The sequence below is a fragment of the Ranitomeya imitator genome, chromosome 1, assembly GCF_032444005.1.
Source record: "Ranitomeya imitator isolate aRanImi1 chromosome 1, aRanImi1.pri, whole genome shotgun sequence".
Classification (NCBI taxonomy): domain Eukaryota; kingdom Metazoa; phylum Chordata; class Amphibia; order Anura; family Dendrobatidae; genus Ranitomeya; species Ranitomeya imitator.
Window position 1 is genome coordinate 1,187,794,142 of NC_091282.1, and position 15,800 is coordinate 1,187,809,941.

General features: G+C 50.3%; 1 protein-coding gene across 1 annotated transcript in view; it reads right to left on the bottom strand.

Annotated features, from left to right (window-relative positions):
• Positions 1-15,800, bottom strand: part of MAN2B2 (mannosidase alpha class 2B member 2) — a 67,727-nt gene that overhangs the window by 33,081 nt on the left and 18,846 nt on the right. The window contains exon 6 of the mRNA XM_069744806.1: positions 13,454-13,631. Within this exon, the coding sequence (XP_069600907.1) occupies positions 13,454-13,631 (178 nt within the window). The remainder of the gene's footprint in view (positions 1-13,453; positions 13,632-15,800) is intronic.

Below are 15,800 nucleotides of genomic sequence, written 5' to 3' on the forward strand. Positions count from 1 at the left end.
TGTAGTGTCTAAGAAAGGTAGAAGGGGAAGACCATGTGGCCGCCTTACATATGTCTTCGATTGACACTTCTGACCTCTCCGCCCAGGAAGATGCCATGGCCCGCGTGGAGTGTGCCTTTATACCATCTGGAACTTCGTTGCCACCTGTGGTATAAGCGAGAGAGATCACCTCCCTAATCCATCTGGCTAGAGTGTTTTTAGATACTCTAAGACCCTTCCTTACCCCTTGATAGGCTACAAATAAAGAGTTATCTTTTTTCCAGGAATCTGAAACTGCAATATATCTAAGGAGGCATCTCCTCACATCTAAGCAATGGAATTTACGCTCTTTATCGTTAGCAGGGTTGGAGCAAAAGGAGGGTAGGACTACCTCCTGAACCCTGTGAAATTTAGACGCAACTTTAGGCAGATATAGGGGATCGGGTTTCAATATGACCCTATCCTCCCTAACCTGCATGTATGGTGGATGTCTGGAGAGTGCATGCAGATCACTAACCCTTCTAGCAGAAGTGAGAGCAACCAACAGGGTTGTTTTGATTGACAGGATGTTCACAGGAATAGTATCAATGGGCTCGAATGGGGCTAGCGTTAGGGCTGAGAGTACTAAATTTAGGTCCCATGGGACTAACCTTTGTTTAATAATTGGTCTAGACCTGGTGACTGCTTTAAAGAATCTAGAAATCCAGTGATTACTGGCTAAATTAAGATTATATAACGCTCCTAGTGCTGACACCTGAACTCTAAGAGTACTTGTGGCCAAGCCCATTTCCAGGCCTTTTTGTAAAAATTCAAGAATCTGGTTAATACATGGTTCTTGGTCAATTTGAGCCCCCGAAAATGATAAAAATTTTCTCCATACCCTCACATAAATGCCCGTTGTAGAGGGTTTCCTACTTTTAAGGAGAGTATTTACCAGATTCTGAGAGAACCCTTTCCCCCTCAGTAAGGACCTCTCAAGTTCCATGCCGCTAGGTGTAAGTTGGCTACTTGAGGATGGAGGATTGGTCCCTGGGAGAGCAGATCTGGTAGCTCTGGAAGAATCCATGGTTGGCAGACAGACATCTTCCTCAGCCAAGGAAACCAAGCCCTCTTGGGCCAAAATGGAGCTATCAAGATTACCCGGGCCTTGTCCTCCCGAATCTTCCTCAGAACTAGGGAAATCAGATTTAGAGGGGGAAAAGCATACGCGAGCCTGAAGTGCCAAGATATCAGCAGAGCGTCCACAGCGTATGGGTTGTCTTTTGGATTTAGGGAGCAGAATTGGTGTAATTTTTTGTTCTCTCTGTTGGCAAAAAGGTCTATCTCCGGACAACCCCATAACTGAATGATCTGACTGAAAATGGCTGGATTTAACGACCACTCTCCCTGTCTGAGCATGTTGCGGCTTAGATAGTCGGCTTTGGTGTTGATACTTCCTTTTATATGAAGCGCCGTCAGGGAGAGAAGATGTACTTCGGCCACCTGAAAGATAGGATTTGCGACCTCCATCAATGTACTGGATCGCGTGCCACCTTGACGATTAATGTAGGCCACAGTTACCCGATTGTCTGACAAAAGCCTGACGTGTCGACCCTGTAGGGGTACAAGGAATCTATTTAAGGCATGTTTTACTGCCAACAGTTCTTTCAAGTTGGAGGAAGAGTCCTGTTCAGACTGAGACCATAGTCCCTGAACCCAATCCTCCCCTAAGTGAGCCCCCCACCCCTTGGGGCTAGCGTCCGTAGTCAACACTCTAGATATGTGATTTATCCAAGGGCCCCCCCTGTGTAGATTCGAAGTGTGAGTCCACCAACCAAGCGAATGTACAGTCTCCGCAGAAAGTGTGAATTTACTGTCGAGGTGAGCTCTTAGACGACAGGAATTGTGTAACACGTCCCACTGTAAAGCCCTCGTGTGGAACTGTGCCCAGAGAACTGCCGGGATGCAGGACGTAAGAGAACCCAAGATTGACATCGCACTCCTGACCGATACTAAGGGATTATTTATTGCCCTGGTGACCAACTGCTTAATCTTAGCAACTTTTGTGTCCGGCAGGCGACATTCCTGCTGACTAGAGTCTATAACATATCCCAGGAATTCTTGTACTTTTCGGGGCTGAAGGCGCGATTTTTTTATATTGACCATCCAGCCCAATTTGTGTAACGCATCCATGACTTTCTGTAGTTGGTCTGTGCAATGCGACTCAGAATGACCCACAATTAGCAAATCATCCAGGTAAGGGACTATTAATATATCCTGTTCATGCAAGTGCGCCATAACCTCCACCATGATTTTTGTGAACACCCTGGGTGCAACTGCGACTCCGAATGGAAGTGCCTGATATTGAAAGTGTTCTACTGTGCCAGCTAGTGAAACCGCCACCCTAAGAAATTTCTGATGATCAATATGAATTGGTACATGGTAATAGGCGTCTTTGAGATCTAAGACAACCATAAAACAGTGGTGAAAGAGTAATTTTATTGCTGTCTTGACCGACTCCATTTTGAAGGAGGGTATCAACAGAAAATTATTCAGGCCTTTTAAATTAATAATGGTGCGATATGAACCATCAGGTTTTTTGACCAGGAACAGAGGGGAATAAAACCCCCTACCTTCCTCGCCTGCAGGGACTTTGACTAGAACATTCTTCTGTTGGAGCTCCCGGACCTCAGACTCCAGCGCCAACTGCTCTGTAGAGGAGGAACGAACAGGTGTTAACAAATTTGTCCCAAGGAGTATGGTGGAAGTCAAAGGTTAGGCCTTTCTCTACAATGCCTAGAATCCATGGATTGTTTGTAATCCGCACCCAGGCTGGGTAGAAGGCCGAAAGCCTACCCCCCACCTGGTCCGCTAGTCATTGTGGTTTCTTAACCTCTCGTGAAGGATTAAACATAAATCCTCTACCCCTCCTTCTGCTGTTGTCATATCTAGTAGATTCTCTGTTGGAGTCTCTATATGGTCTTCTGCGGTTGGACCATCCTCTATTATAGTCCCGTCTGTAGAAGGGTCTTCCTAGGAAGGGAAAGCGTTTTTTATTATCCCCTGCTTTTTCCAATAGCTCGTCTAGGACCGGTCCGAACAAGTGAGCTCCTTCACAAGGAATGCTACATAATTTTGTTCTAGCTTGTAAGTCCCCTGGCCAGCATTTTATCCATAGCGCTCTCCTGGCTGCATTGGATAATGCCGAGGACCTGGCGGCCAACCTGACCGAATCTGCTGAAGCATCTGAAAGGAAGGCTGCGGCATCCTGGATTATGGGCATGGAGGACAATATTTCCGACCTAGGGACTTTATCTCTGAGCTGATCTTCGAGGTGACCCAACCATACCATCAAGGATCGAGCGGTACAAGTGGCTGCTATAGCTGGCCTCAAGGACCCCGCTGAAGTCTCCCAAGCTCCTTTAAGGAAGATGTCGGCTTTCCTATCTAACGGGTCTTTCAAATTCCCCAAGTCGTCGAAGGGGAGAGACGTTTTTTTGCATGCCTTAGCGACTGCTGCATCCAGCTTCGGGACTTTATCCCATGAGGACGAAGCCGCTTCCTCAAAGGGATACCTTCTTTTAAAGGCTGGCGGAAGCGACCCCTTCCTTTCTGGTTTCTTCCATTCTTTTGAGATTAACGACTTGATTTTGTCAATCACTGGAAAGGCTCTTCGGGATTTTCGCTCAATACCCCTGAACATAACATCCTGAATGGAACATTCCGACTGGGTATCTTCTATCCCCATTGTGCTGTTAACTGCTTTGACCAGATGGTTAACCCTATCTAGGGACAAACAGGCTCGAGTAGACTCCTGATCCTCAGAGGAGGAAGTAGACGGAAGAGACCCTGAGCTCAGCTCACCCGAGTCCGAATCTACCTCAGATAAAGGGGATGATCTTTTAGCTTCTGCTCCCCGAGACTTGGATCTCTCGGCACCTTTAATTTCCTGTCTCACCATCTCTCTTATTGTAGAGGTCAGATCAGGCGCCTCCTCCTCCAGTAGACGTTGAATACATATTTTACATAATTTTTTCGAATGCCCATCTGGAAGCGGCTCTGCACATTCGGCACACTGCCTATGTTTGGCTTTGGACAAACTTTTCCTCCCCTGATAGAGGAAAAAAGACAAGGGGAACACAATCATCACTAAGTGGACTTTCACGAAGCTCACTTACCCCGTCCAGTAATGAGTGGTACCGTAGATGGGGGGTCCTTCGTAGCCGGCAAATCCTTACGGTTTGAGGACTTTGGTATAGAGATCCGTGCCTCCTTAGCTCCACCAGCGCGGCTACTGCCACTAGACCGACGCTGGGAGCTTCTACGAGGCTTATCTGACTGCTGCTGCGGCTCCTGCTGCTGCTGCTGGCTGATAGTTCCTTCTGGCGACTCCATTATGGAATGGGTGAGGAACTCTGATCATCCCAGCTTGCCGCCTTAAATACCCCCAAGGTACCGCCCCCAGATGGGGGCCAGCAGGGAATCCCAGGTGGTCATTAATCGTCCGCCGCTGCGCTGCGCTACCCCTCCCCGAAGCCCCGACCGTTCCCGCAGCTGGGCGCCGCCATTAGCCGGAGATGACGCTACTGCGCATGCCCAGCCGCGTCATCCGGCCGCGCCGCTCGCCGCGTCATCCGGACACGCCCCCTTCAGGACGCGGCGGCGGCGCCAAGCCGACACGCGGACCAGGACGCCAGCAGACCCCCTCCGGACCAATGCCACGTCCCTGCCCGGAACAGCGTGACTCCCGGGACCCCAAGTAGCCAAGCACCTCTTCATAGGTACCTCTGCGCTGCGGACGCCCGAGAAGCTAGCCTATGTCAGAGGCTGCTTCCTCCTGCTGCCACCTACACCGCGCAGTGCCCCTGCCGTGTGGTGCTTCCTGCCTCCTGGACGGGCCGAGGTAGGGGACCCCCGCTACCTGTACCGGGCCGCCAGGAGTGGGGAGTCTTCTTAACTTCGACCCTCTTCTCAGGGCCTGTCTGAAAGAGGTTCCGCTGTCAGGGACAGGAAACCAAACTGACGTGGGAGAGAGGTACCGCCCTTTTTATGTCTGTAGGTTTCCTGTCCCTGAAGGGCGGATCCCCTCTCTCGTTGTGCTGTCATGGCGACTGAATAAATCGGGAGATTAGTTCAGAGATATATGGAGGAGACAGGTTGTGGATGGCTTTGTAGGTCAGTATTAGTAATTTGAACTGGATACGCTGAGGGAACGAGAGCCAGTGAAGAGATTTGAGAAGGGGGGAAGCGGAGGAGTAGCGAGGAGAGATGAATTAGTCAGGCAGCAGAGTTAAGGATGGACTGGAGGAGAGGTGCAAGGGTGTTACCAGGGAGGCCACAGAAAAGGATGTTGCAGTAGTCAAGGCTGGAGATGACGGCATGCACAAGCATTTTAGTAGAGTGACGGTTGAGGAAAGGACGAATTCTGGAGATATTTTTGAGCTGGAGGTGACAGGAGGTGGACAGAGCTTGAATGTGCGGTTTGAAGGACAGGGCAGAGTCAAAGGTTACTCCGAGGCAGCAGACTTCCGGTACGGGGGAAAGCGTGATGTCGTTAATTGGAGGAAAGATGATGAGTTCAGATTTGTCCACATTGAGTTTGAGGAAGCGAGAGGAGAAGAAGGAGGATATGGCTGATAGACACTCCGGGATTCTGGACAGCAGAGTGGTGACATCTGGGCCAGAAAGTTAGACCCGAGTGTTATCAGCATAAAGGTGGTACTTGAAACCATGAGCCAGGCCAAGTGTATAGATTGAGAAGAGTAGGGGTCCTAGAACAGAGCCTTGGGGGACTCCAACAGAGAGAGGGTGGGATGAGGAGGTAGTGTGGGAGTGGGAGACGCTGATTGTGCGGTTGGAAAGGTACGAGGAGATCCATGATAGGTCGAGGTCTGTGATGCCAAAGGAGGAGAGGATCTGTAGTAGGAGGCAGTGGTCAACTGTGTCGAAAGCAGAGGACAGGTCTAGAAGGAGGAGCACAGAGTATTGTCCATTAGTTTTGGCGGTAAGTAGGTCGTTAGTGATTTTGGTCAGAGCTGTCTCAGTTGAGTGATGGGGGCAGAAACCAGATTGTAGATTGTCACAGAGCAAGCTGGATGAGAGGTGGGAGGAAAGTTCAGCGTGGACGTGCTGCTCCAGGAGTTTGGAAGCGAATGGGAGCAGCGATATTGAGCGATAGCTGGACATAGCAGTTGGATCGAGGGTTGGCTTTTTAAGGATAGGCGTGATTGTGGCATGTTTGAAAGCAGAAGGGAAGGTGCCAGAAGTTAGTGATAAGTTGAAGAGGTGGGTTAGGGATGGGATAAGTGTTTAGGTACGGGATAAGTGTTTAGGTACAAAGTCCCGGATAACCCCTTTAAAAGGAGATTTTTGTGTACTCACCGTAAAATCTCTTTCTCTTAGCCTCTAATTGGAGGACACAGGACCATGGGTGTTCTGCTGCTGTCCACTAGGAGGCGACACTATGCATATTCTGAAAAAGTAACTGTGGCTCCTCCTCTGCAGTATACACCCCTGGACGGCGTCAGCCTTCTCCAGTTTTGTGCAAAAGCAGTAGGAGGAATGTAACATGAATAACATAGGCATGCCTATAAGAAGGCCACTATGTACGAGCTCAAAGAACAATATGAGAACTCGACAGTAACAACGGCCCGGAAGGGCCACAGGGTGGGAGCTGTGTCCCCCAATTAGAGGCTAAGAGAAAGATTTTACGGTGAGTACACAAAAATCTCCTTTACTCTGTCGCCTCATTGGGGGACACAGGACCATGGGACGTCCCAAAGCAGTCCCTGGAAGGGAAGCAATGGACGAATATTGTGCAGACAGGCCGCTACACTTGGGGCACCGCCGCCTGCAGAACACATCTACCCAGGCTCGCGTCCACTGAGGACTGGGTATGAACCCTGTAGTGTTTAGTAAACGTGTGTAGGCTAGTCCAAGTGGCCGCCTTACACACTTGTTGTGCCGAAGCCTGGTGCCGAATGGCCCAGGAGGCCCCCTACTGCCCGTGTAGAGTGTGTGCCGTAATACCGGCTGGAAGAAGAGAATTCTTAAGGCAGTAGGCGTCTTGTATGGTGGATCTGATCCACCTGGCAAGGGTAGCTTTGGAAGCTGGCAGACCCTTGCGGCCGCCTTCCGGAAGAAGGAAAAGAGAATCAGACCTCCGGAAGAACGTCGTCCTAGACACATATATACGCAATGCCCTGACAAGGTCAAGCGCATGCAGAGCCTTCTCCGCTCTATGAACCGAGACCGGACAAAAGGATGGCAGAGAAAATTTCCTCATTGAGGTGGAAGTGGGACACAACCTTCGGAAGGAAGGATAGGACCATATGGAAAACTACCTTGTCCTGGTGAAAAACCAGGAAGGGCCGTCTGCAGGAGAGTGCTGTCAGTTCAGACACCCTGCGTAGCGATGTGATTGCCACCAGGAAAAACCACCTTCTGGGATAGAAGGCAGAGCGGAACCTCCTTAAGGGGTTTGAAGGGTGGTTCCTGCAATGCTGTCAGGACCAGGTTGAGGTCCCACGTTTCTAGTGGTCGTCTGTAGGGGGGAACCAATCGGGAAACCCCCTGAAGAAAAGTCCTTACTTGCGGTTTGGTAGCAATGCGCCTTTGACAAAGCACTGAGAGGGCTGACACCTGGCTCTTAAGCGAGCCCAGGGACAGCCTGGCCTCCAGACCCGATTGGAGAAAACCAAGTACTTTGGGTAAGGAATAAGGGAGTGGAGTCTGGCCCCGAGATTCACACCAGGAAAAGAAAGCTTTCCAGGTACGGTAATAGATCTTGGCAGAGGCTGGCTTCCGTGCCCTGATCATGGTTCCCATGACGTCCGTCGAGAGCCCTGCCTGGGTTAGAACCTAGGTTTCAAGGGCCACGCCGTCAAATTGAGAGCCCCTGAGTTCTGGTGGTAGAACGGGCCTTGTGATAGGAGATCGGGGCGGTCGGGGAGGTGCCAGGGGGCGTCTGCTGAAAGTTGCACGACGTCAGCGTACCCTGTACGTCTGGGCCAGACCGGTGCGATTAAGATGATTGGAACTCCATCTTGGTTGATTTTCCTCACCACTCTGGGTAACAGGGGGAGAGGTGGAAAAATGTACAGAAGCTGGAACTGGGTCCAGTCCTGAACCAGAGCGTCTGCTCCGAGCGACCGCGGATCGTGTGTTCTAGCCATGAAGTTGGAGACCTTGGCATTGAAGTGGGATGCCATTAGGTCCACATCTGGGGTCCCCTAGCGATGTCAGATTTGGCGAAAAATTTCGGGATGGAGAGACCACTGTCCCGAATCTATTCCTTGTCGTCCGAGGAAGACTGCTTCCCAGTTGTCCACATCCGGAATGTGGACCGCCGAGAGAACAGAGCCTGTGTCCTCCACCTAGTGGAGGATGTGCGACACTTCTCGCATCGCCTGGATACTGCGGGTCCCCACTTGGTGATTCACATATGCCACAGTCGTGGCATTGTGCGATTGTATTCTGATGTGAGAGGCTGCCAGTAAGTGATGGAAGGCCCTCAATGCCAGGAGGATGGCACGAATTTCCAGGATGTTGATGGGCATGGTCGCTTGCACTGGGGACCACTTGCTCTGTGCTTTGTGTTGTAGGTGCACTGCACCCCAACCCGTCAGGCTTGCATCTGTGGTCAGAAGCTTCCATTGACCTGTGAGAAAGGATTTCCCGTTTGCTAGAAAGGTTGGCTTGAGCAACCAGTGCAAGGACCTCCTGGTTGACGACATTAGCTGGAATTCCCTGTCGAAAGGAAACAGGATTCCTGTCCCAGGATTTGAGAATGGCTGGTTGGAGAGGCCTGAGGTGAAGTTGGGCCAAATGGGACCACGTCTATTGCTGCCCCCATCCAGCCAGGGACTCTCATGGCAAACGGAGAGATCGGAGGGGTTTGCGGAGGAGAATGTGAACTCCTAGGCGGAGAGCCAGTGCCTTGTTCCTGGAAAAGGGCACTAGATCCCTGGAGGTGTTGTCTAGCATTCCCAGGAAGGTCAGAGACTCTCTCAGGGTTGGTGATGACCTTTGTAGGTTGACTAACCAGCCCATGCGACTCAGCGTCGTTTGTGCTTGAGATGCTGAGCTCGCAGTCATTGAAGGTAGGAGCCTTGATGAGTAGATCATCCGGGTATGGAACGACTACTATGCCTCCGGAGTGCAGGACGTCCATGGTGGCTGCCATGACCTTGGTAAACACTCTGGGAGCCATGGCGAGTCCGAACGGGAGAGCCACAAACTGGTAGTGGTCCTGGTCGATTGCGAACCTGAGAAACCTCTGATGGGCAGGTGCAATCGGCATATGCAGGTATGCGTCTTGAATGTCTATGGAGGCGAGATATTCTCCCTTCTTCATGGACGCAATGATGGACCGAAGAGACTCCATGCGGAAGTGACGGACCCGTACATATTTGTTGAGTTGTTTTAGGTGCACACTGCCTTCTTTCTTGGGGACTATGAATAGATTGGAGTAGAACCCTCAGAAGCGCTTGGCTGTGGGGACCGGTACCATGACTCCTGCTTGAAGAAGAGAGGAAACCGCTTGGTGGAAGGCACGAGCCTTGGCTGACAGTTTTGTTTTTTTTTTTGGGGGGGGGGGGGGGTTCCCGAGAGAAAGAATCGGTTCGTGGGTTGGAAGTTGAACTCTATCTTGTATCTGGAAGACACTAGCTCCCCGATCCACCTGTCTTCAGAAGTAGGCATCCAGACTTGCTGAAAGGAGCAAAGTCGCCTACGGGTGGGATGTCTTCCGGTCCATGAGTCATGAGGAGGAAAAAATCTGTGTGGGGAACAGTTGCATGCTGGAGGCGAGACGGACCAGCCCGAGGAATTCCGAAAGGATCGGAATCGGGTTTGTTACACTTTTTGTAAGTGCGTAAAGGTTTCAGTTGAGGGAGAGAAATACTCCTACCCCCGGTGGTGTTGGATATCATTGTGTCCAACCTTTCACTGAAAAAGGTCACCCACTGAGATACGGGAGGTGCGTGAGGGACTTCTTTGAGGCTGCGTCCGCTTTCCATTCCGCAGCCAGAGGATACGCCGAGTCGTGATGGCGTTTGATGCTATCCTCGCTACGCCCCTTGCTGAATCCAGAGCTGCATGAAGCATGTAATCTGCTACAACTGCTATTTTAACCGCTTGGTCCGACAGGTCAGGGGCAGATGCTTGGAGGCCAGCTTGTAAATTTTTGGCCCAAGCCAGGATGGCCTTGGCAGCCCAAACTGAAGCGAACGCGGGAGCCAGGGAGGCCCCTGCCGCCTCGAAAAATTGAACGAGCCATGTGTTCTACCTGCCGGTCTGCTGCGTCCCTGAGGGTTGAGCTATCTGGCAGTGAAAAGAGGGTCTGTGCTGCTAGTCTAGAGACTGGGGGGATGGGGGGTGTCCACTTCGGGTGGATCTGTGCATTCCTTGGTGTGGGAAAAGGTACTTTGCCTCCAGATATTTGCGATTAGCGAATTTTTTCTCAGGCTGTGAGAGCTGCTTTTTAAGGATCACTTTAAACTCTGGGTGGTTAGAGAAAACCTTAGGCGGCTTCAGAGGTCCTTCAAAGGAGATCTTGGGGCGTCTGATGGCAGACTAGAAATGTCCAGCCTTATAGGGAATATGGATTCACAGCTGAGTAAAACAACCCAGCTGTGATCTTACCCCACCAGTTTGCCCATAGGTCCAGCGCCGAAGATCCACAGTCCTGTGCTCCCCGGAGACTAGCTGGCCTGGTCCTGCTGACCGGGAGATACAGGGTTAATCCTTGCTGCAGTAGAAAAAGAGGCAGGGGGAGAAGTGGGCGGAGAGCAGAAAAAAAGGCGGCAAAGCTGTGTAAAAACGCGCCCTGTCTCGATCCACCCCCTCTATGACACTGTAGAGTGTCATATTTTTCATCCGGGGGGTGGGCCGGGGGGCGGAGAGGAGGCGGCGGCTTCAGCTACGCCAAAGCCGGGGCCTAAATTAGATGCCTGATGCCCAGCAAGGATCCAGGCTGGCGCGGAAGTCCGGGAAGGGGGGGGGGGGGGGTCAGATCTGAACCGGACCCCCTTGGATTTAAAGGCAGGATAGCGGTGGGGCTATAAGCCTGTGAGGGGACCCCCTGAGGCAGTATAGAGCTGGTGCTGCCGCAGAGACAGGGGCGCAGGGAGCCCTGTGTCTGTATGTGCCATAAAGGCACAGATGATTGGCCTCGGGGAGACCAAAACATCCAACACTGCGGAGACACCATCACGTGTTTCTCAACGCAGTGATTCCAGAACACTGCCCCAATCCCTTATGGGAAATATGCAGATGCAGGTAAAGAAGCTGCGGAGACACCATCACGTGTTTCTCGACGCAAGCAGTGAATAGCCAGGCCTTTCCCCGGGAAGGAACAACCACGGGAAGGGCAGCATCCTATGAAGGAAAGCCACCTATGCCAAGCATGGTATCCATCCACAGACAGCTGTTTCGGGGTGTTTGCCCCTCATCAGTGTGGAGTAGGAATCTGGCTATTAGGAGCAGTGCCTAGTAAAAAGGCTATAAAGGCACAGATGATTGGCCTCGAGGAGACCAAAACATCCAACACTGCGGAGACACCATCACGTGTTTCTCAACGCAGTGATTCCAGAACACTGCCCCCATCCCTTATGGGAAATATGCAGATGCAGGTAAAGAAGCTGCGGAGACACCATCACGTGTTTCTCGACGCCATGTCTGCCTGCACTACCCCCGGCCACGACAGGAGCCCGCAGCTGTGCTGGGGTCCCTGGATGCAGGCGTAGTGTGCTGGCCCTTTGCTGGGAGCTGCAGAATGCTGCCTGTAGAGGCCCTACCTGAGGCGTCTCAACCTAATACCCCCAGAGGGGGATTAGGGAGGGTGCTGTTATGACCTTCAGGGGGCTTCAGCCTCGCCTCGACCTCAACCCATAAACCAAAAGGAATTGGGGAAGGAGGGGGGTTCTCGACTTCGAACCAGCACCCCAGGGGGACTGGGGAAGGAGCGACATGGGGAATAGCCATCTCGACTACAATCGGGCACCCCATAATAGGGGGCTGAGGAAGGAGCCATGCCGGGAGTCTCACAGGAGACCCACTTTTCTTCATCTGTAATCCGTCGGAAAAAAACGGAGTAAAAAAATCTTAGGTGTGCCTCCTATGTGACACTAAGCAAAAACTGGAGAAGGCCGACGCCGTCCAGGGGTGTATACTGGAGAGGAGGTGCCACAGTTAATCTTTTTCAGATTATGCATAGTGTCACCTCCTAGTGGACAGCAGCATAACACCCATGGTCCTGTGTCCCCCAATGAGGCGACAGAGTAAGGGAACCTGACAGCTGATACATGCTGCCCGATCCACAGGCAACATGTATCAAACACTGACTGTATTATCTTAGCCATGTAAACACTGCGGCAATTCCGAGAAAAAAACACACATTAAAAGTTGCCGCTTCTTCCGACCATCTTGATTGAGAGGTCTCTCCATGTGTGTTTGTATAGGGTGAGATCTGTCAGTCACTGGCCGTGGGTGGGGAGAAACCTTTCCAAAAGTCTCCCGTATGGCTGGGTCCCTGGCGGCTTTTAAATAATGTTTTCTTGGAAACGCTACGGTTTTTCAATGTCAAACACAGCAAGCTGAAATCATACGGTCAGTGTCTGATACATGCTGCCTGTGGATCAGCTGTCGGGTTCCCTTTAATACTCGCTTGATGAGCAATGCAGTGACAAACAAGAGGACTTTATTTACCCAAATGACGTTGTCAGCCCCCCAAAAATCACTATAAAATGATCTGTCGTCCTCTAGGAGTTTTCCTGCTGTCCATTGCCTATTGTCACATGTTATCCATCTCCAAAAGCAGAGACACAGACGTATTACAATGAGAGGAGGTGGGACTTTTTCTTTGTGCTCCTGCTTTCCTGTCTGCAAACTGCATATTGACATAACAGAGAGGGGACATTTCAGTTTAGGGCACGCAAGTCACTGGATAATCGCAGGAGCAAAACATGCTGGAAGAAAGGAAAAGGAAGTTCTGGCACCTGTAGTGCTGGCAGGATGCTAATGAAGAGTAACTGCTCACTTACATAGAGTAGATGACAAGTCAATGAGCATGATGATTGCGATAATTCCTGGACGTATTCGGCATGTATGTACATGAAAAGATATTGTAGGGGGTGAAGGCCGCAAGACCACGCTTCTCGATATGTATTTTATATCAAAACACATTCAACTTTATATTTACTTATCCTTTATCCATTCTGGATTGCTGCATTCTCTCAATAGGCGAGGGGATACTGATCAGGCATTGATGTTGTACCCTATGGATTGTCTATACAGTTCTATGGTCAGAATGCCCCTTAATGTTTGCTGATCTACACATATTTTACCCTTGCAGCTTCCTTTATTGCACAGGAGTCTTAGAACTATCAATACAGTTACAATACAGTTACAAATCAATACAGTACATTTGCCATAACATCTAATATGAAGCATAAAACACTATGAAGGAAATGAAGAGGACAGAAGTTGTATTTACCCATGGCCACAAGACATCATTGCTTCTGAACCAGGCAGCTCGGGTCTTTATGTTCGTCATCATGGCTTCTGCGTACTGCTGAATGTTCTCCCTTGTAACTGGCAGACTCATGTTGGGATAAATCCCGTCCTTTGGTGGATCAGGAAACAAAGCAACGCCATTCCAGTAAAATCCTGATCTAGTGGAGAGAGGAACCATAGGTAATAACGTGAGGATTCACCTCCCATAGACTTGACCATAGGTAGTCCTCCATATGTCACCTCTTCCACTGGGACGACCTGGGGGTGGGCTGAGGAGTCGGGGCATCTCCACTATTACTGATGGGAAACCCCTCTCCATAACATCCTTTGTATGTTGAGATATTGCTTCTGCCAATCCATGCACAGATTACAGGCTCCTATTGATTAATGTACTGTCCCAACCTGAACAGAGAAGTTATTTACTTTATAAAAATGAGGTCACATGATTTTTAACTCAAATAATATGTCTGAATGCAAAACACCAAGGTTACTTATCGGGAGCCAGTTTTTCCAGAACCCATGACAGTACACCTGTGAGAGGTGATCCGCCCAGTCAGGACAGGAAACCCTACTGAAAATAAAAGGGTGATACCTCTCTGTCGCTTCAGTTGGTTTTCAGAGCATGAGAGGCCCCCCTGGTTAGTACACATGGCAAATCCATCACCACATCATATGAACTGAAAACACCCAAAACTATAGTGCACACCGAAGGGGTGATAAAGGGGGGAATATACAGGTGCCGTCATGGGTTCCGGAAAAAACAGCTACTGGTAACTAACCTTGGTGTTTTCTCTATCCCCACGACGGCACACCTGAGAGACTTTTGTAGAATGAAAACTTAGGGAGGGACCACCGCTTGAAGTACAATTCTATCAAAGGTTAGGTCAGCAGAGGAGGAAAGGTCCAGCCGGTAGTGTTTGAAAAAAGTTGAGGGTGAGGACCAGGTAGCGGCCTTGCAAATTTGGTCAATCAATACCTCAGCCATTTCTGCCCAGGAGGTAGCCACGGCTATGGTGGAGTGAGCCTTGATGCCATCAGGAACCGTAGTGCCACTTGCAGAGTAGGATAGACTAATGGCCTCCCTGATCATCTAGCAATGGTACTTTTAGCTACCCCGCACCCTTTTTTACTACCCTGAAAGGCTACAAATAGGGTTTGGTCTTTCCTCCACTGACTAGTCATGGTCATGTATCGTAACATAGATCTTCTTACATCTAACATATGGAACTATTGTTCCCCAGGATTTTTGGGATTATTACAAAACGATGGTAACGTAATCTCCTGACTCCTATGGAATTTTAGGACCACCTTGGGGAGATACGCCGGGTCTGGTCTTAGAATTATCCTGTCGTCAAAAACATGACTATAAGGAGGGCATATTGACAGGGCCTGTAAATCACCTACCCTATGGGCCGATGTTAAGGCTACCAGTATAACTGTTTTCAGGATGAGTAATTTAGGTGACAACTGCTGCAAAGGCTCAAAAGGGTCTTTGGTTAAGGCTTCTAAGACTAAATTTAGATCCCAAGGAGGGATTTTGGGGATAATAACCGGCCTAGACCTGCCACAGTATTTTATGAATCGTGAAAGTGAAACCCACCTATTTGATGCTAGGTTGCAGTGGTATAGGGCCCCCAAGGCTGAAACTTGAACCTTAAGGCTATGTGCACACGTTCAGGAATTCATGCAGAAAATTCCTGTGAAAAACCGAACATTTTCTGCATGAAATCCGCAAGAAAACCGCATGCGTTTTTTGCCGCGGTTTTGACGCGTTTTTTCCGGACACTTCCCAATGCATTTTGGAGTGGGAAATCCGCAGAAAAACCGCAAAAAGATAGAGCATGTCCGGATTTTGTGCCTGATGCGTTTTTTATGCGGAAAAAAACGCATCATGTGCACAAAACATGCGGAATTCATTCTAAATGATGGGATGCTTATTGTATGCGGTTTTTTTTGCGGTTTTATAGCGTTTTTATCGGGAAAAACCGCGAAAAAACCGGAACGTGTGAACACAGCCTAAGGGTGCTAGCCGCTAACCTGAGTTGCAACCCTGCCTGCAGAAACTCTAGGATGCAAACTCGGCTTTGGGAAAATGGCCGCCGCGATCTCTTGTGCGCACGCGCGGCATCCCGCGGCCATTTTCCTGAAGCCCCGTGCAGCAGAGCACTCCATCTGCGCACGCGCGGCCCCAGGAAGATGGCCGCCCCCACCGATGACAGGGGGTGATAGCGCAGATCGCGCGCTCCTTGTTCACGTGCCCACAGTGGATTAGTCAACTCAACGTGCGGACACCACTACGCCACCAACGTAAAGCTGAGGAAGAAACA